At 40.0% G+C, this 22,127-nt stretch overlaps 2 protein-coding genes and 2 non-coding genes across 4 annotated transcripts; 1 reads left to right on the forward strand and 3 right to left on the reverse strand.

The window, feature by feature from the left end:
* Positions 1–8,875: 8,875 nt before the first annotated feature.
* On the forward strand, positions 8,876–15,375 carry LOC114468948 (uncharacterized). Its single transcript, XM_028456133.1, has 4 exons — positions 8,876–8,942; positions 11,360–14,062; positions 14,294–14,419; positions 15,147–15,375. The coding sequence occupies exons 2-4, from the start codon at positions 11,475–11,477 to the stop codon at positions 15,373–15,375; spliced, it is 2,943 nt and encodes a 980-aa protein (XP_028311934.1). The 5' UTR covers positions 8,876–8,942; positions 11,360–11,474.
* A 3,930-nt stretch (positions 15,376–19,305) lies between these two features.
* Positions 19,306–21,458, reverse strand: rps11 (ribosomal protein S11). The gene is made up of 5 exons (XM_028455010.1): positions 21,410–21,458; positions 20,825–20,965; positions 20,540–20,615; positions 20,133–20,262; positions 19,306–19,497 (listed from the first exon to the last, which is right to left on the reverse strand). Exons 1-5 carry the CDS (start codon positions 21,422–21,424, stop codon positions 19,374–19,376), a joined length of 486 nt encoding a protein of 161 aa, XP_028310811.1. The 5' UTR covers positions 21,425–21,458; the 3' UTR covers positions 19,306–19,373.
* LOC114469087 (small nucleolar RNA SNORD35) lies at positions 20,345–20,428 on the reverse strand. Its single transcript, XR_003674714.1, has one exon. It is a non-coding gene; the product is annotated as a small nucleolar RNA SNORD35 (small nucleolar RNA).
* On the reverse strand, positions 20,685–20,768 carry LOC114469086 (small nucleolar RNA SNORD35). Its single transcript, XR_003674713.1, has one exon. It is a non-coding gene; the product is annotated as a small nucleolar RNA SNORD35 (small nucleolar RNA).
* Positions 21,459–22,127: the final 669 nt, after the last annotated feature.

Consider the following 22,127-nt stretch of genomic DNA (forward strand, 5'->3'; position numbering starts at 1 on the left):
TCAGTGATAGATATAGTTGTGTGTCATCTGCATAGAGCTGATGATCAACCTTACAGCTCTGTAGAAGGGGTTTGAGAACAGAGCCCTGAGGAATCCCACAGGACATTGTTAATCTGTCAGATTCAAAGTTTCCAATGCTTACAAAATAACTTTGCTCCTCTAAGTAGCACCTAAACCATTGAATAAGATAAGAATACATAATGCAGAACACATTTTCATGTTTAGTAAGTCATTTTGCCTGTGTGCTTATCTCTTCTCTTTGCTGTGCTGTATGTGTAATCTCACCCCAAACATATATTGGGGGGTTTCATTAGTGAATTTGAAGAGACAGGTCTCTGGAAGTAACTTTCTTTGCAACACAATTCATGTTTTTAGGGAAATTGTTACCTTGAACTAAATCCTCGCGCAGCCCAAAACCTGATCCTCTGGTGAGTCAGACATGCCTGCAATAAATAAGTATAGGATCGAACTAGAAAACTTTATTTATTAGTGTGGTTTTGTCATAACTGTGTCAGTGGACTTGATCAAACAACAAATTTTAAAAAGTTTCTAAAAGTATAAAAGTACAAAGGCTCCAAATTTATGGTAAGACAAATACATTTGACAGATGGAGCTTTGGACTTCCTCTTATCCAAACAGAGACAGAAGCACAGCTTTAGTTTCCCAATGGTCTGCCAAAAAGGATGCAGGTAGATTTAAATTTCCAAAAAGCAAACACAAACATGGAAACCTCATCACTGCCTGAGCCGAGCTGGAGACGGGCGTTGTTTCCTCTTGGTGAATCTCCCTCTGATTAACAGGAAAGGGTCGTCGTCCTTTGACATCTCTTTGTCTCCGTAGTATTGACGGAAAAGAACTGATTTCCCAGGTCAAAGCTGTTTCTTCCTTGGTCTTAGCAGAGGTTTGTTTGACCCATCCCGGCGTGTCCTCTCTCCTACATGATCATAGTCATATTGTTTATTCAGGAAGTCCATCACTGGACATTGTTTTTCTGCTTTGCACATCCTTAAAACCAGTTTGTATGCTGTTTTGTAAAATGGTGTATCAGATGACCTTTTTTATATTCACTGTTGTCAACTACTCATTTCTGTCATACTCTTTCTTTAAGGCTATATGCAAACAGTTTGTCTGCGAAAAGACTGTTGGCTATGCAAAGGTTTAACAGAGTCCTCCCCAGATTTAATCAAACAAAATTCTAGGTTATTGTTGACTAAATCTAACAAAAGATGAAGTTCAGAAGAAGAAAAAAAAGTCAAATGTAAATAGAATGTAATTCAAAAGAAAACCGAAACTTCGTGAGACCCAAAAGCTCTCCGGTCAAAACTAACACTGACGATCTCAGGCCATATGAAGTGGCAGATGTCAGGGTTTACTAGTGGTGGTGTATTTAAATTTACAGATTAAATTTTGAACTGGGATTAGGATTATGTGAGGTTTTAGGTTAAACCCATTAATTTAGCTATCAGGATAATATTAGACTAATCGCTGTTAGAGGTATTCTGGTATAACCATTGATTTTTTTTTTTTCTCCACCACGACCCAAAAGACTCCACTTCCTTCCTTCATATATCTGACACTGAGGGAGGCTCTTTGTGTTTTATCCATTAAAAACACACTTGAATACTTTCGTCTATTTGCTGAATCCAAGTAGAAGAACTTCACTGGGGAGCATCTAAATGGGAATAGCAAATATTGGTGGAACGGTCTTCAAAGTGCTCAAGGATAAAGCAGTTGCCAAGTCATGCTGTAATGTTGTATCTGGATGTTTTTTATATACAAAAAAAGACTGTTTGGATTTATTACACTTTTTACAAGGTTGTAACATTACTTCATGTTATGGCTGCACACCAACAGCTCATTAAAGTGGCTTCTTCAGTACTGTGCATTTTATATTTTGTAACACTAGTGTTTTTAGCTTTTAAATGCATGAGAGAAAAAGCTATTTGAGGTATACCCTGTACATGACCCATTACATTGCTGGAATTGATTGGAATTTAAGGAAAAATGTAAAGTAGGAGGAAAGCTACGCATGTTGACCTCACTTTTTTATTCTCTCGTCTCCATTAGTGGGACTCCCCACAGTTTACACATCTACTGTTCCTCAGGGCTCCAGGTTTACAGTGCAGTTATGGCTCAGTCTAGAAGTCATGTTTCTCAGGGTGCTAATGTTAGGGACCTCCAAATTTAAGGCTTTGTTGGAGTTGGGCAGCTGCCAGTTAAGATATTCATTTGCAGCCATGCAGCAGGAAATAAATACAAAAGTTATAGAACACACTGAATTAGTGGAAACCTCTAGTTAACAACAATAAAAGCATTTTCTCCGAAAACATCTTAGTACAAGGATCGACAGTGAGGGACAATGCAGGACACTGTGGGAAAGGATTCATTTACTGTTTATTCAGTTAAAAGAAACAAAGGGCTGTCAAAACAAGAAACAGAAAAGCTATTTGTATCCAACCTCAAGAAATCATCAGCCTTCCCATAAGATTGATCAAAGACCCGGTCCCCCAATGATAAATAGGCTAACAAACATGCAGTTAGAACCAGCAAACTTTAAAGCTATAAACAATAAATGGTGTTTTTTTACAAATTAACCTTCTCTTCTTTTTTCATGTACAGTTGCACGATGACAGGGAGGAAAACAACACTCACATATGGCTTGAATTTTCATGCGTAGCTCGTTTGCTTGCCAACTTAAACATTTCCATGCTTTACGGTGGACAGAGTTCAATCCTCTCAGGAAGTGTGTGCATCAGTGCAAGCAGAGGAAGTTTACTCTGCCGCTCAAAAGACTGCTGTTTTTGTTGGGGCCACCTCATGAGGATGAGGGACAGCTTGTGTTTTTCAGCCATGTGTTTTTTAATATTATAACTGAAAAGCAAAGTGATGATTTGATTTAATTTAGCCTCATGCGACTGTGGTTTTCATTAAGGACAACTAACCCTGACCCATTTGAGAAAGTATTAATGAAATGGCCCTTTGGATAGTCGGTTTCTGCTCTGAGGCCACAACTCGACAGGTTGTTTTTCTTCAACACCATTTATTTTTGGGCTAACCTGGGTATTTACAACAACCATGTCACTGTGACTGTCCCTATCAGTATGATGGCCAATCCTCAGCTGTATTTTTTTCTGCATTAGCATTATTTTTAATAGATCTAGCACCTTTCGTAGCTTTTAAGAATACCTCTGATTTTCTGATGAACTCCAAACCACACTTCATTGCACTTTTTGTTCACGGTTTGTGAATGTAGGAGTGTGTGTCGGACTGTACCGTCATTGACGGCAAGAGACAAAAATGACGATGGTTAGCACAGAGCAACAGTTAGCCACAGCTAAGAATGAGCTACGTGTACATTCACAAACAAAAGCTACCAAACTATTTTTTTTTTTTTTTTTTTACATCAGTGACCAAAACCATTGTACACTTTGTGTTATATGGCTCAAGTGATCAAAAAAGTTGAATAGCCTACAATGAGACAAGTAGGTTTGTAAGCTATACATTTTTGTAATATTAGTCACACAATTAACCAACATGATGTAAGTGCATTGGAAAAAAATATTAATAGAAATGAAGTTAAAAAACCCTCTTGGGCAATGTTGAAACATTTCTAAATGTTTTTAGGTATAAAGTAGTGTTGTTGATTGATTCTTGTCCAACTTTTAACATTTTAGTCAAAGTATTTCAATGACTAAACTTCATCAAATCAACTATTAAACTATTGATCAATAAAAGTGATGAGAAGATGAGAAGTTAGGACACAAAAACCAGTTACTAGAAAATTGAAAGTTATTTTAGTTGACAAAATTGTCAATAGATTTTGAAAATCTACCCAACAACCCCAAAACATCTGATGATCAAAGTCAAAATTAACACACGCACGCACACACACACACACACACACACACACACACACACACACACACACTTCCTATCTCCTTTAGCCGTCTATAAGTCATTAATGGTACAAAATACCATTTTGTCTCCAAAGCCTTAAGATCACAAATCATTTCCTCCCTTTGAATTTTGGTGGTCCCATAGATGCTATCTATCTTAAAATAAGTAGGTCCGCTGTTTGCTTTTGTGGTCGAAAAAAGTCAGATTTGTTTTTCCTTTCGGGGAATGTTTGGGATAGCCCATTATCTCCATCGTGTTTTACACACTGCAGTGAAAACGAGATGTTCGAGCAAGGCAAACACACAATGGCATGACGTTATCAGCTGAATCCATTCGGCCTCTCGTGCAGTGGGGGCCCCACTGTTTCTCAGAGGTGAGGGGGTCTCCTCTTTGAAAGATTTGTTTGGTCTGTGGACAATGAATGTGAGACCGGGTCATAAAGGACCACTGAGGACACAGAGATCACACTCTCTGTATGTTTCACACAAAGAACCGTTTAATTTGTACAACTTCTGCTGGAGTTCACCTTCTTCCATTGCTCTCACGTTCGTGAACAGAGGTCCATATGTGGAGTGTGTGCAACTATATTGATTTACATCAATGCAGTTACTGCCATAACCTATTCTTTCCTATATTTTATTATGTAAAAAGACACTCTTTGATATAGTTTTCTACTGTTGTTTGCTAGTGTACAAATATATTCATGATTAGTTGTATGTTAAAAAGCCACGTTTTTATTTTTAGTAAAAGACAGAATCACCACTGTTTTCATAAGCAACATTGTCACACTATCCTGCTGTTAAACCAGGGATCAGCAACTCAATCACAGCGGGGACCATGAAAATGTGATTGTATCTGTTCCGAGCTGGACCACAATATCAACATTCATGTCAGCATTTAGAATAATGACCAATCAGATCTGAGCATTAATCAAAAGGGGAAAAGGGTTTTGTCTTTTTTTTTTATCCATGTCTGTATTTTTGTTATCAATTGGGGGTCAATTTCTGTATTTTTGTTGTTGTTTTTCTGTATTTTCCTGTCATTTTGTGCAATTTTGTTGACAATTTGTGTGTCTTTGGGGCTATTATGTGTGTTTTTGTAGTCATTTTGTTTGTTTAAGCAGTTGTTGTCGCTGTCTTTGTTGCCATTTTGTGTATTTTGCTGTTGATGTGTGTGTTTTGGGAGTTATTTTGTGTATTATGTCAGGATTTATATTCCTTCCAACTTTTTGAAATAAAACTTTTGGGGATTTGTTTTGGGGGCCGCACAAATCATGTGGCCCCCGGGCCGCCAGTTGCCCATGCCTGTGCTAAACAGTCACCGCCACATACAATGAATTATTTTTCCCAAAAGCTCACTAATAGTGAAGTACAACACTGTTTTTAGAAACTATGACACAACTTTAGAAGTAAAATGATTTAATGGCACAATTTTCACAAAGAACAAAGCACAAAAAACAGATGAAATGAGTAGATTTGTTACTTTACAAGTTTATAAATACAATATGAGGCTTTGGTCTCATGTCTAAGTACAGTAATGTGTTTCAATAGAGAAAACAAGATTAAAAAAAAGATCCTACATTTTATTCCTGAACATCCATTGCATTGCTTTTGGCAATGTATGTCACATTTCCAGCCATCCATTAAATTGACTGATGCATATCCAGGCCTACGGTGAATGCAGAATAAACTGCGGGCCACCATGACAATATGGTGGGAACACAGGTCACACACTGACTGGTTGTTGCTTTCTTTGGGTAAAATGACTAAGCGAAAATTTAAACAGCAGGAAACACAAACACACAGAACAATAACTACATAGATTTCCACAACACTGTGGTTCAGCTAAGTCGGCTGTGCTATTGGGGGTTTTGAAAACTCCTACAAGTGTGGGAAGTATAGATTAAAGAAGTAGACAAAGGGACTTGTTTTCAGGAGAATTTACAGTAAACACAACCGCACAACGGACATGTATTACTGTGTAATTATGTTGCAACATAATAGAAACTCAGTGTTTTGTCTACAGGAAACAGTAGTTATAAACAAGGAGTGCTGCAGCAAAATGTGGCTGCTGCTTGTGAAAAGGCCACATACAGTACATGGCAATGCACTCATGGTAGCAAATAAATAAGCAAATGCACGTGCACAGTCAGGTCAATGTGTTCACACACTCTTGCGTGTGTGTGTTTGTGTGTTTGCCTGGACGATATACTAATGAATAATACCTAAGGTATCAACTTGATCTCATGGGAGAACGCGATGTGTCACAAAAATGTTAAAAATCGATTTTCTTGTGCGTGGCAGCACATTTTCGGGAGGTTTGTCGTGCTGCAAGACACGTTTTTTTTATTTTGTGGTGAAACACAAATTGTTTTTGTGCTGCTTGGAAGTAAATTCAAGCTGATGTAATCAAATCAAAAGTTTTTCCCCTAACCATAACCCTCTTATCCTAATCCTAACAATAATCCATTACGTTTAGCACATCTCCCAGCCCTAAACCTAACCACTCCTTATTGTTAGTACGGGATATATGCTATGTGGTGATGGCGTTACATCAAATACCCCATTGTTTCTCATTGGTATATAATCGATGCCCCGTGAAGCAACTTCCAGTGTTTCTTTTTTTAATGAAACAAATTGTGTACATGTGTTAATTATTTTATTGTTTCATCACATTATACAGATTGTAAATAGTAAAATACAATAAGGATACATAGGGTTGAAAACACATTAGATCTTGTTTACAACAGCAGCGATGAGTCCTTTTTGCATACACACTCACATTGTAGCGCACACGTTATACTTATTTTGTGTGCACATCATATCACATCATTATTTTATCTTATGATGTATGGTGTTCTGTGGATTCTTAATGAAACCCTGATCACATGTGGTGAAGCTGCAGAGCTCCAGGTCTGTTTGTCTGTTCCTGCCTCTGCATCTTTGACGATAAACCATGTGTGCGTCTAGTCAGCGACTCCTCAGTTTTTCTCCACAACATCCCACAACAGTGACAGTAGCTCCCCCAGGAAAGGATTTCTTATTAGCAGATGCATGAATCCAATCTGTGCATTGAGTTCAGACAACTAATTTACAGCAGGTCAAACATCAGTAAGAAGATCCACCAGAGGAGGGAAGATGTAGATATCGATTACTCCGTGGGTTCCCATGAACCCGCCTCTCTCAGGGGAGAGTAAGCTCCTGCTCTGGCACTGCATGGGTCTCTTAACAGTCATTATCACCGATGGAAACCACAATAGGTCAGAGAGATGAGATAACATTGTGAGCGGTGGAGCAGCAGGTGAGAGGCTTGATGGGGCACGATTAGGTGTCCAGGTCTCAGGGTGTAGCGTTGCCCGGGGGCCTTTGGGGGCCTCGGCCTCACCATCTGCCACGCTGAATTCCTCCTGCTGCAGAGGAACTGCTCACTAGCGGCGCAAACTGTTGCTGTGAGGCGTTGCTTTGAGTTTCTCCTATTACCAATATGGCTAAAAGTGTTACACTTTACAGTTCTTTTGTTACACGTTCAAATACAAAGGCAAAGAATGGAAGGCGAGAAGAGACGGAAACTGCTAGAATGTTGTACTCTTTGTTGCATCTTTTAATATGAAGTATAAACAGGTTCTAGAGGTGTAAAGAGTACTGATATATCCTACTCAAGTAAAAGTACTATTAATTGATGAGAATTGTACTCAAATACAAGTACAAGTAAGTGCTACATAAAACACTCCAGTACACTTCACACACTACAGCACACAACGCCCAGTCCCATCATGTGCTAGCACCAGCCTCGCACTTTGATCTGAGAAGATGGTGTAAAATTGGAGATGGCTGAAGCTCCCACACATGTCAGGCAGACATGTGAGCAGGGCTGAACACATTGAATGAGAATATTGAATTAGGGAGCTGTGGAGCAAATCTAAGATGTCTCTCAGCTTACCAAACGGACCAGGGGAGCGAGGATCAATCGGAGATTTTGTAATGGATACAGTTCCACGTCGGGCTCTGTTGGAATCCGCCAATACGACTACTGTGTCATCCCTGATTTGCTCTCACTTAAGAATCACTGATATAATGATTACAGCATGACGGACATATTTCATCAAAGACAGGAGCATTTTGGAACCACTGATATCTGTCCAGCCACATCTGTGCAAGTGCTTAAAATCAGTTAAGAAGCTGATTGAACCTTGTCGATTTCAGACACTGATATCTGTGACCAAGACCTCTGACCGTGAAGTCATTGCTCATGACATGCATATTTACTTTCACTTATTTTAACCAACTCCTATATATACTTTACGTTGCTTCATTGATGTATCAAATATGTAAGAATGCAGTTCACAGCTTTATCATTAGCGGTTTGGCTGTCACAGCATCTTTGATTTTAGTACTAATATGAATTGGTCTGTTTTTGGTTGCAGGACATTGCACATCGGATCTGGTCTGGACTGATGAGATATCCAGATGTGGATGTGACCTCGAGCGGACCCGCAGTGCAGCCCGTAGTCGTCATGTTGCACTGAACTTTGATGGGGGGTGTATTAAATTGCATTGAGAGAAAAAACCAAGCGTAACACCAGAACACTTTCCCCACCCACTGGGACTCAGAGTCATAGTTCAGCAGCATGTTTCTCTTGAAATGTGCACAAATGACATCTAATCTTCTAAGGAAAGAACATTTTCAGCATTGGAAAACAAACATGTGGTGAGTTCTAGGGAAAACAGAAAAACAACACCATGAAAAGCAATAATTATATCATGTTAAGTTAAGGTTTAGTTTATTCAGGCAAGGTTTTTCAGGAAATGTTTTATCTCCTGACATGTTTCGATTGTCAACTGCCAGTCTTCGTCAGAGGTGTTCTGCTGATCGCCTTTGAAGTTTCACTTGACTTCCATGTGTTACGGCCCTCGCCGTTACTTAGTGTTTAGTTTGTGTTCTTGTTGTTTGTTTGCTGCCTGGTGTGTTTCTGTAACAGAGTGGGATGTCCTTTCAACGGAACAGTTGATGATGCTCTCCAGGATTGGCTGCCAGCAGGAGGAGTGGTGGGCAACCCTGATTGGCTGAGGAAGATTACACCACTTTTGAAAAGTCCAGCAGAACTGTCAGTAGAGGGTCACCAACCTTGGCAGCAGCAGCATCTTTGTTCGTCTGGAAACTCTGTCTCCGAATTCGTTTCTTAAGCTAAGCTTGTTATCTTTATGATATAGTGCACTTTACTTTCTTTTCTCTGATATTCTGAGTTCCTGCGTTTTGTGCAGTTTTTCGTTGTTTGCCATATTCTTGTTTATTTTATGTTTTACCTGCTGGGCAGGACTCTTTTTGTTAAAGAATAAATTTGTGTTAATTGTGGAACCCGTTGTCGGTGGTTTTTGGAGACCGAGTTTTATTTTTCGATTACGTTTTTATGTTGCGTCCTGGAGCTCCTAGACTGGGGCGTAACATAAAATTGGGGGCTTGTCCGTTCGTTCGATCGTGTATTTAAATTTGTTAGAGGTTTTTTTTTTTTTTTTCCTTCTCTCGTGTAGGTTTGGTGGACAGATTTGTGTTTAAGAAAAAAAAAAAAAGAAAAAGAAATGGCTTTCGATCTCGATGATTTTGTGCAGAATCCTACTTTAGAAAAATTGGATAAATGTAAAAAAGCGGATTTGTTTTTGGTGGCAAGTGTTTTTGATATTAGCGTCACTTATGGTGCCCGTAAGGCTGAGATCAAACTTTGTGTGGTGAGTAAGTTGGTGGAGAAGGGTGTGTTGAGGCCGGAGCCTGTGGCCAAGTCTGACGTGTCAGATGAGGAAGTGGAAGCGGAGGCTGCCACGTCTGCTGTCACTGTCAGCGACCAGGTGACAGCTGGAGCGGAGGCTCCCGCTGCCGCTCTGGGACGCCACACGGATCCGATGGTCCTCTTACAGGCGGGACGTGACACGGAGGAACTGAAGCTGACTATCCGTCTGAAAGAAGTGGAGTTGCAGACGAAAACCCGAGAGGTTGAGCTGATGCATCTCCGCATAAGGGCGATGGAGCTCGAATCGGCCCGTAAATCCCCGCCCACGTCACTCGGTATGTCCCACTACTCCACTCACGAACAGTTTGACATCAGCAGACACGTTGCATTGGTGCCACCGTTTAGAGAGAGTGAGGTGGATTCATACTTTAATGCTTTTGAACGCATTGCCGCTACTCTAAAGTGGCCCAAAGATGTTTGGAGTTTATTACTACAGTGTAAATTAGTGGGGAAAGCCCAGGAGGTGTGTGCATCGTTATCGATGGATGAAAGCCTTGATTATGATGTGGTGAAGGCCACAGTTCTGAGAGCTTATGAGCTCGTCCCTGAGGCATACCGTCAGAGATTTCGATTGTGTGAAAAATCTGTCACCCAAACTTATGTCGAGTTTGCCCGTGAGAAGACCGTATTATTTGATAAGTGGTGCACCGCTAGTAAAGCCATAAACTTTCCTCAGCTCCGTGAATTAATTTTACTGGAGGAGTTTAAGACGTGTTTACCGGAGAAAATTGTTGTTCATTTAAATGAGCAAAAGCTTGATTCCCTTTCGAAGGCTGCTGTGTGTGCGGATGAGTTTACACTGACACACCGTGGGGTTTTTCCTTCAGCGCAACGTCAGCACACCCCCGCTGTCGGCATTAATAAACATTTTAAAAACCCACCCAGGAGTCCGCCGCGTTATGCAGCCGTGTCTTCCGTCAATCGGGAATGTTTTTACTGTCGTGAGACAGGCCATCTGGTTGCTGATTGCCCTGTGCTCCAGCGTAAAGAACAGGCACAGAAATCGAAGAGGCCAAAAAGCGTGAATTTTGTTCAGCCTGTTCGTTCTCCTGTCCCTGCAGATGGAGTGAATGAGGTGGATGAAGGTTATCGGCCTTTCATTCTCAAAGGGTTTGTCTCTCTGACGGGAGAGGAGGAAGATCAGGTGCCGATCACGATTTTACGCGATACGGGCGCAACTCAGTCCCTGATGTTGGGGTCAATATTGCCTTTTTCTCCTGATTCTTTTTGCGGTTCCGATGCTCTAGTGTGGGGAGTTCAAATGAATGTATTGAGAGCTCCGCTGCACACTGTGTTTTTGCGTTCTCCACTCGTTTCTGGTTCGGTACAAATCGGATTGCGTGCCAAACTGCCTGTCCAGGGAGTGGGCATGATCCTAGGAAACGATTTGGCCGGGGAGAAAGTTTTTTCGAATCCTGAAGTTACAGAAGTTCCCGTTGCTGGGTCGCGTGTTTTTGTTCCTGCTGCTGTCAAGCCGAGTTTGGTGTTCCCAGCGTGTGCTGTCACGCGCGCACAGGCGCGAAAATTTAGTGATGTAATGGATTTATCTGATTCATTCCTGTGTTCTGATGATGTGTTAAATGATGTGAAATCGACAAAAACGTCGCCAGAAAAAAATGAAAAGCCTGTGTATGAAAACTTGCTGCCTGCTGAGGCTAATATGTGTTTTTCTGTTAACAGAGCAGAGTTTATCGAAGCGCAACAGGCTGACCCGTCTCTGGTGGGTTGTTTCTCATCCGTTTCCAGTGCTACGCCTGACAGTGCAGGGAAGTATAACATTAACGATGGTGTGTTAATGCGCAACTGGTGTCCTCCCTCATCTGTTAGTGTGGGCTGGGAGTCCGTTAGACAAGTGGTGGTTCCACTTAAATTTCGTTCCCAAATTCTTAGTTTAGGGCATGATAATTTTGCAGGTCATTTGGGAATTAGAAAGACCTACAATCGTATCCTACCCCATTTCTTTTGGCCAGGTTTAAAAGGTGATGTGACGAGGTTTTGTCGCTCGTGCCATGCGTGTCAGGTTTGTGGTAAACCGAATCAGGTGATTCCTCCGGCTCCGCTGCATCCCATCCCGGTATTGGGTGAACCATTCGAGCACATAATTATTGATTGTGTAGGGCCGCTCCAAAAATCAAAGTCTGGGTACCAATACCTGTTGACCTTAATGTGCGCCGCGACGCGCTACCCAGAGGCGATACCACTCCGCACGCTTAGGACTAAAGCGATCATTAAAGCTTTAATTGGATTTTTTTCGACATTTGGGTTGCCGAAATCCATTCAAACAGACCAAGGCTCGAATTTTCTTTCGAAACTTTTCGCTCAGGTCCTAAAATCCCTTTCCATTAAACACCATACGTCCAGCGCATATCACCCACAGTCACAGGGCGCACTCGAACGTTTTCACCAAACGTTGAAGTCGATGATGAGAAAATTTTGTTTGGAAACAGGGAAAGAGTGGGACGATGGGTTACCGTTCCTTCTTTTAGCTGCACGGGAGAGTGTGCAGGAGTCCACCGGTTTCAGTCCCGCAGAGCTGGTGTTCGGACACACGGTGCGTGGTCCTCTGCGGGCACTGAAAGAAAAGTTTTTGTCAGTGGGAGATAAATCGAATGCGACCCGCAATGTGCTCGATTACGTATCTTCATTCAGAGAGCGTTTACACAAGGCGTGCGAGGCTGCGCGCAGTGCCCTGTCTGTGTCCCAAGGGAAGATGAAGAAACGTTATGATAAAAAAGCAGTTCAAAGGAAATTTGAAGTTGGGGACAAGGTGTTGTCACTTCTTCCAATTCCCGGTTCAGCCCTTCAGGCTAAGTTCTGTGGACCGTATGAAGTGGATAAAAAATTAAGTGACACTGATTATGTTATTCGCACCCCAGACCGTCGTAGGAAGGCCCGTGTGTGTCACATTAATATGCTGAAGCCGTATCTCGCCCGTTCTTCCGCTTCCTCCGTTCCTCCAAATGTCGTGTCAACGGTTACACAGGTACCCCAGACACAATATTATCCGGAGAGCGATGGCTTGCACCTCAGCCATATGGAGCCTTGCTCTCGTCTCCAAAATTCGGACTCCCTAAAAAATATAGAGGCCAGTTTAAATCATTTAGACAGTTCATCTTGCAGAGATATTTGTGAGCTGATAAGAAAATACTCGCCTCTTTTCTCTGATACTCCCTCACGTACGACTGTTGTTGCACATGACATTGATGTGGGGAGCCATACCCCCATTAAACAGCACGCTTACCGGGTTAACCCCACCAAACGTGCGCTCATGGAGAAGGAGGTCGTATACTTATTGGAGAATAAGTTAGCTGTGACCAGCTCTAGTGCGTGGAGTGCCCCATGTATTCTTGTGCCGAAAGGAGACAAAACACCTCGTTTTTGTACTGATTTTCGAAAATTAAATAATGTTACTAAGGCAGACTCCTATCCTTTGCCTAGGATGGAGGATTGTGTGGACCGTGTGGGCTCAGCTAAATTTGTTACAAAGCTCGATTTACTTAAGGGGTACTGGCAAGTTCCTCTGACACCTCGAGCGTCGGAGATCTCAGCTTTTGTCACACCTGACAGGTTTTTACAGTACACAGTGATGCCGTTCGGCCTGAGGAATGCACCTGCTACCTTCCAACGCCTGATGCATAAAGTCTTGGGTGGTGTAAAGAATTGTGAAGTGTACTTGGATGACATAGTGGCGTATTCCAACACGTGGGCCGAGCACTTGGACATCCTGTACGTCATTTTCGAAAAGTTGAAACAGGCCTCATTAACATTAAACCTGGCCAAATGTGATTTCGGGCGTGCTACGGTGACCTATTTAGGGAAACAGGTCGGCCAGGGTCAAGTGCGTGCTTTGGCTGATAAAGTCCAGGCTATTTTTAGTTTCCCCATTCCTCAGAATAGGCGTGAGCTTCGCCGTTTTCTGGGCATGGCTGGCTATTATAGAGGGTTTTGTAAAAATTTTGCCGAAGTTGTAGCTCCTCTCACCAGCCTTACCAGCCCATCAAAACCGTTTGTGTGGTCTCCTGCCTGTCAAGCAGCTTTCGAGTCTGCTAAAGCTCTTCTGTGCAGTGCACCTGTTCTGACTGCACCTGACTTCGAGCGCCCCTTCAAGCTGGAGGTAGATGCAAGCGATAGAGGTGCGGGTGCGGTGCTGCTGCAGGAGGATGCGTGTGGTATCGATCATCCCATCGGGTATTTCTCAAAAAAATACAACCGACACCAGGTGGGATATAGCACCATCGAGAAGGAAGCGTTGTCACTACTTTTTGCTTTACAGCACTTCGAGGTTTATGTAGGTTCCAGTACTTTGCCTGTGGTGATCTACACTGACCACAACCCACTCGTGTTTTTAAATCGGATGAGAAATTCCAACCAGAGACTGATGAGGTGGGCCCTGTTAATTCAGGATTTTAATTTAAACATTGTACATAAAAAAGGTACTGAAAATGTGTTGGCTGATGCCCTGTCGAGAAGGTAGACCACTTTCTGGGGTCAAACATTTTTTTTTTGGGGGAAATGTTTGATTTTGGGAAGGGGGGTGTTACGGCCCTCGCCGTTACTTAGTGTTTAGTTTGTGTTCTTGTTGTTTGTTTGCTGCCTGGTGTGTTTCTGTAACAGAGTGGGATGTCCTTTCAACGGAACAGTTGATGATGCTCTCCAGGATTGGCTGCCAGCAGGAGGAGTGGTGGGCAACCCTGATTGGCTGAGGAAGATTACACCACTTTTGAAAAGTCCAGCAGAACTGTCAGTAGAGGGTCACCAACCTTGGCAGCAGCAGCATCTTTGTTCGTCTGGAAACTCTGTCTCCGAATTCGTTTCTTAAGCTAAGCTTGTTATCTTTATGATATAGTGCACTTTACTTTCTTTTCTCTGATATTCTGAGTTCCTGCGTTTTGTGCAGTTTTTCGTTGTTTGCCATATTCTTGTTTATTTTATGTTTTACCTGCTGGGCAGGACTCTTTTTGTTAAAGAATAAATTTGTGTTAATTGTGGAACCCGTTGTCGGTGGTTTTTGGAGACCGAGTTTTATTTTTCGATTACGTTTTTATGTTGCGTCCTGGAGCTCCTAGACTGGGGCGTAACACCATGTAATAGGAAGGTTTATGCAACATTGTCTGAATAAACAAAAACCTCAACTTAACATACTTTTCAAAAAGAAGACAAAATGCATCTCACTAGAACTATTACATGAAAACCTTGTCTGAATAAACAAAACCTCAACCTAGCAAACTATTCAAGAAGAAAGAAATTACAATAATTATATCAATGTATTACTATTTTTCTATATAGAAAAATTATAAATTACATCTTAATCATTTAGGATGGATTTTGTTTGCATTTTTTCTTAAACCTGTATCTGTCATCAGTTTGTTTTCAGCATTTAACGCCTCACTGAACTCAACTTTTGGAATTCCAAGCCCAGACATCATACAATCATTGCCAAAAGCCCAGTCTGTTATTCTGTTTGCAGAACAGACCCTGGGATGAAGGGCTTTATCTCTTACAGCTCAGGCTTCTCTGCTCACATCACAGCCTCCATCTGTTCCGTCTATCAGGAGCTCTGGATGCTACTGGAACAGCCTCCAAACAGCCCAGAACGAGCCCTGAGCACAGGCACTGCTGCCCCAAACCTCCTGCTGGGCCACCAGAAGGCCTCTGTTTACATAATGGCCATTACCCTCATTGCAGTGACCCTCTGAACCAACATCCCTGCCATTAGGTACACAAGTAAGTACAGCCATAAGCACGCTCCATGACACTGGTTAAACACGTTGGCAAACCGGAGCAATGTAAAGGGAGACAGGTTAGCAGAGTGCATGTTTACAGCCATAGAGAGAAAAGGCACAATGATATGAGCTATTATTGGTCATATCACAGGGATCATCTTCATAAGAATTATTTGTTAATTCATACATTTATTATTTATGCACTTCTTTTTTTGCAACTGAATTTCTGATAGTTATCCTAAATAATTCTTAATGACTTGGAGGTTCACCTTGAAAACATCTCAAGTGATGAATGGCTCACCTTTTGGTGAGTTCAACAAATGGATCACTTAAAGCATCTGAAAATAAAATTACTTGTTAAAAAAAAAAAGAAAGAAAAATAAAAGATTCTGTTTAAGTGGAGATAGACAACCAATATCTTCTAAGACATAGGCAACTAGTTTTGAGCGACCCCCAAAATAAATTCCCAAAAATTGCATTTCAAGAAGTGGGAAGGAATGTAAAGCCCAACATAAAACACAAAACAACTCCCAAAACACACAAATGGACAGCAACAAATTGCACAAAGTACACAAAAACACACAAAACATTCCTAAAATACACAAAAACAACAACAAATTACAGAATAGCTCCAAAGACACACAAACTATCAACAAAATTACACGAAATGACAGGTAAATCCAGAAACAACAAAAATACAAAAAGTAACCCCAAAAACGCACAAATCGACAACATAAATGCAGAAAATGACAGAGAAATACAAAAAATTACAACAATAAAAAGACAAAAAGTTACATATTAATGCTCAGATCAATCATTATTCTAATGCTGACATAAATGTTGAGAATATGGCCCTCAGATCAGATACAATCACATTTTTGTGGCCCCTGCTGTGATAGAGTTGCCCATTCCCGTCTTAGATGAATGCATATAACATTTTAAACCAAATGCTAAAAACAAAAATAGTGCAGAAAACCTCCATGAAACCATAGATCCATCAGGTTTTTGACTGTCAGCTCCAGTTTATTATGGCTGCTTGTGCATGAGCTAATGGTGGGATCATCAGACCTTTGCCCTCAGACAAACAACACTGTGTGGTGGACTGTCAGGGTCTTCGTGCTCCCTGGGGTGTTGGAGCATGAGAGGGAGGGGGATGTTTCAGAGAGAACATCCCTCCCTCCTTCCTCTTGTGTTCAAAGTGTAGAAGGAATAACTGGGAAATTCCCCGTACTCCCATTCTAGGCAATGGGAACAGTGTGCTGTGGTACAGTTGTTGAGGTAAACATCTTATATTTAGAGTGGTACATCATTACTCAACTCTAATTCAAAATGACTTTTATTTTTGTCATATTGAGTTCTTCTTTCACTCTGCTAATGATGGGACACATTTTGTGTCTATGAGCTCACATGCAGCACTTTCTCTTCTTTGCTTCATGCCCATATGGTGCACCCTGGAAGAGAAAGCACATTGACTGCATAATTATGTTAATACTGACGCCTCCACCATGATGACAGAAGCAGGAGGGTGAAGAGAGAGGAGGGGTGAGCTCATAAAGAAAAGCTGTCATCTCCAGCAGAAATTTAAACACACATGTCATTAGCTCAGCTGATGAAAAAGAAGAAAAAAAACTCTGATATTTCACATTTCATAGACTTTAGTGTTTTATTCAATTTGGGACTGAATCAAAAATAACTTGTATGAAGTGTATTAACAACAATAGAGGGAGTATTTAGGTCAATTGTTTCAATGACAAGAAAAGCTTTGAAGAACCACATTTGTCCAGTGTTTGTGGTTCTTTTCTTATTCTTCATAAATATTCCTAAGACTCAACATAACTCATACTTCAACATACTTGTGACTGTTAGAACCTGATTTGTGATTCCACAAGTGGAGAGAAACCATTGGCCAGATAGACTTTTGCTTATTATGGGTTGGCACAGAAAACTAATAAGATGAAACCTCAGAAGTAATGAATAAATGCAGAGAATATTTTTCCAAGACTGTAACATAGACTGTCCAACAGCTCCAGTCTGCTGAGAAAGTTTTTGTAACTTTTAATAGTCTTCTAGGATGCTTTTTAAGATGAAAATGTACTTTTCAATTGTACCCCTTAGCTTGGAATGGATTGCTCATAGCGTTATTGACATTGACAAACTTAATTTGCAAACGTTGACATGAATTATTAAAAGTCGGCCACAATAAACATATTTTCACAGCAGCAATAAAACTATTTTTGGTCTATTCGTGGACTCAATCCATTCATGAGTGCCTATAAGTGTGATAGTGGTTGTTAACTTTTAACTTGGGTTTATTCCTGTATCATTTGGCTTTAATAGAACCGTTTAAGTTGATAGAACAACAAGTGTAAAATGTGCTGCTGAAAAACATCTGTATGCAAATTAACCCCAACATCCTGCATGGTCATCTGCAGTTTCAAAGTGAGTTCATTTAACCATGTAGTTACTGCCATCTGCTGGGTACAGAGGGTTTGTTTTGTTTTTTACACAAAGAGCCCTAAGTTTTATACTGACCTGCTTCAGTCAGAGCCCAAGTGCTACACTGTTTAAAAAAAAAAAAAAAAAAAAGTAAATTAAAGAGAAAACATTTTAAGTCTCAATGAATGAAAAATTCCACTTGAAAATATGTATTATTTATAATGAGAACAATAAATTCTGGCTCTTGGTCTGTGGCCACCTCCTGCAGCACCATTGCTTTATTGGGATTAGACAAATTGTATCTCATCATTACCACCTGTTGTCTGCCATTTGCACATCAGGTGAAATTCATAATCAGTGTTATTTGCTTCCCAACTGGACAGGATGATTTACCAGACCTGTGAGTGTTACATTGTATATTTTTCAAATGTTCCTTGTATGTTTGATAACTGTAGATTAAACTAGTCATTATTAGATCAACCATCATGTTTGCTTGTGGACCCCACGGTGAGAGTGGCAAACAATTTCAATTCAGATCTTTACATGGCAATGTACTGCTATCTGGTGGTTGAGGTTTATCATTTATGTGCGACTTAAAATAAAAATGGGGAACATTGAAGTCCAATCCTTGAGACATAATACAGATGTGGACTGCAGTGGTGTTTAGTTACATGGGAGTCAGAAATAATGTTCAGTTTGGGAGGGCTATTATATATGCATAATGGCAAAAAACTTACCAAATAGTGTAGTTTGGAATGAATTAAAGGTGTTTTAAAAAAAAAAAAAACAACTAAAGCAGTTAGGCTAGATAGGTGGGTTTGATCTGGTTTGTAAACTAAATAAGATCTATCAAGAATGGTGTAAAGATTAGATTTTACCCATATAGCAGCTTGTGCAGAGTCAGGATAAGAAAAGTCTCACTAACAGAATGCAAGAGTCAGATGGTCTTTGTTTTTCTGGTTAGCTGTCGTGAAAGGTATCATTTAAACTTATAACAGTTTTTGGTGCAGTCCTTTAAAGCATTGTTTAAGTTTAATTAGAATTGAAATATTTTACCTCAATATCTACATTTAGGATTACATTAAGTTCATCATTAGTATTACTAATCAATATTAACACTGAATTACATTTCAGGTCATTTGCCCACTCAAGGCTAATACAAATGAGCACTTGACTATTTGATGTACTGCATTAGGTACAAACTCAATATCTCCAGGAAATAGTTGTATTCTAAGTGTGCAAGGGTAAAACTATTAATGCATTACTTACATTATTAATGCCACTATGAACTAATCTAGTGCAAGTCACAACTAGATACTTGTCCTATCACCTATATACAATAATTTAATACTAGTAAAGCACTTGTGAATTAGTGTTGACAAAGCAAATATGTACAAAACAAAAAGGTACAGAGGTTTGTGTATAATGTAGTTGATAGTTAATGTGGGATGAATGAAAGAGACAGTGGAACATTAAACAATGTTTTGTTTATTAGAATTTGAGAGTTCAGCCCACAGCGGCCTTCATGTTCACACCTAAAACTTCTGGAACTGCTTCTTGGCTCCTGCAGCCTTCGTTACTTTAAGGACGTTGAACCTCACAGTCTTGCTGAGTGGTCGGCACTCTCCAACGGTGACGATATCTCCGACTGTAACATCTCTGCACAAAACAAACAAATCCACAATTCACTTAGGATGACTATTTCAAGTTAAAATACTTATTTTTCACATCAATATTTAGTCATAGCGATGACTAAATGTGGTTTACTTAACGTTGTCATCAGGACTATCTCAGTTGCTTAGTTTTAGTCAACTAAATAAAGTTTGTCAACTTAATTTGTTACTGATAGTCAAGTAAAATATAAATATCAATCAATCAATCAATCTTTATTTGTATAGCGCCAAATCATAACCAATGGTATCTCAAGGCACTTTACAGTAGAGCAGTCTTAAGGACGGACTCTTCATTTTATGGATACACACATATGCATATATACGTATATACACATACATATGTATCCCACACCCAAATAGCTTATGCTTTTCTTTAAAATGATTCAATTAATATTAATCAATCTGATATTGGACGTTTTTAATGTTTGTAAATACACAGCATGCGTCAGACCACATGTTGACAAGGATTATGATTATATTTTTACCCCATATGCTGAAAACGTTTTTTATTAATCAAATTATGTTAATATACTTTGACATGCATTTTCAATTAGTTTAGTTGACAAAATTACACTGGTCAAAAAGCAATCTTTGTCACAGGTATGAGATTTAACGACAAACCTGAAGCAAGGTGACAGGTGGACAGACAAGTTCTTGTGTCTCTTCTCAAAGCGGTTGTATTTGCGGATGTAATGCAGGTAATCACGTCTGATAACGATGGTCCTCTGCATCTTCATTTTGGTCACCACACCTGTTAACAGGACAAATCATGTCATTTGATGTGTAGTCGACCCAAAGGTGAAACTGATCAACTGATTCAAAAAAAATGTCACTGGACTGCATCAGTAATGCCATTAGGCAGTATCGTCAGGACCCAGAGGGCTTGGAAGACCATCGTGAGAAAAACATCATTTGCGACCGTGACAAAACACATGATATTTTAGATTTTTTGGCTTTAAAATAATGAAATGAAAGATTGCAACATTACTGCAAAGTTTAACTTCAATCCAAAAGTGTTAAGTTCTTACCAGAGAGGATACGACCACGGATGGAGACGTTTCCAGTGAAAGGGCATTTCTTGTCAATGTAAGTGCCTTCAATTGCCTGGAGAGAAAACACTATAGTTAAATACCACGCCATCAATGAGCATCATCAATACACATTGATAGATGATTAATTGCATCAGTATAGCCATAAGGCGGTGTCGTCAATACCTTGCAGGCTTGGAAGACCATCGTGAGATAAACATCATTTGCAAATTTAAAATTCTATACTGGGTTTCTACAGTAAAATTACAGCTTTTTTTTTTTTACCTCTCTTGGGGTTTTGAAGCCGAGACCAACGCTTTTGTGGTAACGGGGGATCTTCTCCTTGACCTCCTTCCCACCTTCAGCAACCAGAACCCGCTTCTTGTTCTGGAAGATGGTGGGCTGCTTCTGATAAGCCCTCTCGGTCTGTTGAAGACCATACGGGTAAGTAAAAATTGCTAGTAAAACAACCAGAGACGACACGTTCGTCTTTCACACATTGGGCTAACAACCACACAAACCCTACTGTAAAAACTTCTCAAATATTTAAGTTTATAACAGCACACACTCAAGTAGTTTACATTACAGTTTGAAATTAAAACACTTTAGTAGAAGGAGATAATGAAATACAATAGAGTTTAAGGCGTTGGCTAACTCGTAGCAGGCTAGGCTAAGTGTAAGCATGATGCTAAATGGCTGTTACACGCGGACGAGCTAGAGCGATGATTAGTTTAACATTTAAAGGAGCTAGGGTAATTTAAAATGGCTTAGAGTCACTAATGATACATTCCCACAAATCAGTGCTTAATATATGCCAGCTATGCAAACCGTAAACGATGAAAAATAACGCTTTTATTCACCACGCCGTACTTGTGCGTCTGCCATCTTCGCCAGCAGAGTCGTAAAGAGGCCTCGACATCCGCGCGGCGGAAAGAAGTGGAAACAAAGTAGGAAGTGACGTATTTATATGGTACGCTTTTTTTCTCAATTAAATAAGTAGAAATACAAACATAAAGCCACCGTTCACGCTTCTACAGATTACAGGAAAAAGTGGGAAAATAAAACAAAAACAGAATATGAACCAAGGGGCAAAACAATGTACTTACACTCAAACAACTGTTTGGGCTCCTAAAAAATATCCAGTCCATAAGTTAAAGTTGTTTTTTATTATTATTATTTTCAGAGGTATTTCTGCAACAAAGAAGAGGCAAAGATTTGGCAAAGAGTTTTAGCTTATTCCTACAGTGGGTAAAGTTAGGTTTGGATTTATGGCAAGCTTCTACTAACAGAAACAGAATTTAAAAAAATAAGTAAATAAATTAACAAAAGTATTTTCAAATACAAAAAATAGAAATATAAATATATGTACATTTTGCTTTTGTTCCAATTTAAATGTCTTATTTTATTCAGGTTATCAGTTTCTTTCCATTTTTATTACAAACAGTCACAAAAACGCAGAGGAATGGAAAAATATGTTGGAGGATCAGGAAATTATTTTGGGGTTCAGGATTGAAAGGAAAAAGGCATCTAACGTGTTTAAGTTTTTTTTTTTTTTTTTACAAATGACTGAGCTGACATGATGAACGTG

The sequence above is a fragment of the Gouania willdenowi genome, chromosome 8 (genome assembly GCF_900634775.1).
Source record: "Gouania willdenowi chromosome 8, fGouWil2.1, whole genome shotgun sequence".
In the NCBI taxonomy this organism is placed as follows: Eukaryota; Metazoa; Chordata; class Actinopteri; order Blenniiformes; family Gobiesocidae; genus Gouania; species Gouania willdenowi.

What these genes read in the sequence shown, in the direction of transcription:
- LOC114468948 (XM_028456133.1), top strand. Translation starts at nt 11,475, where the DNA reads ATGCGCAACTGGTGTCCTCCCTCATCTGTTAGTGTGGGCTGGGAGTCC. An exon ending in TCCAACCAGAGACTGATGAG is followed by an intron (nt 14,063 to 14,293) that starts GTGGGCCCTGTT and finishes TTTCTGTAACAG; the next exon opens with AGTGGGATGTCCTTTCAACG. An exon ending in TTGAAAAGTCCAGCAGAACT is followed by an intron (nt 14,420 to 15,146) that starts GTCAGTAGAGGG and finishes TTCTGTTTGCAG; the next exon opens with AACAGACCCTGGGATGAAGG.
- rps11 (XM_028455010.1), bottom strand. An exon ending in GCTTCAAAACCCCAAGAGAG is followed by an intron (nt 20,616 to 20,824) that starts GTAAAAAAAAAA and finishes TTTTCTCTCCAG; the next exon opens with GCAATTGAAGGCACTTACAT. An exon ending in CCGTGGTCGTATCCTCTCTG is followed by an intron (nt 20,263 to 20,539) that starts GTAAGAACTTAA and finishes TCCTGTTAACAG; the next exon opens with GTGTGGTGACCAAAATGAAG.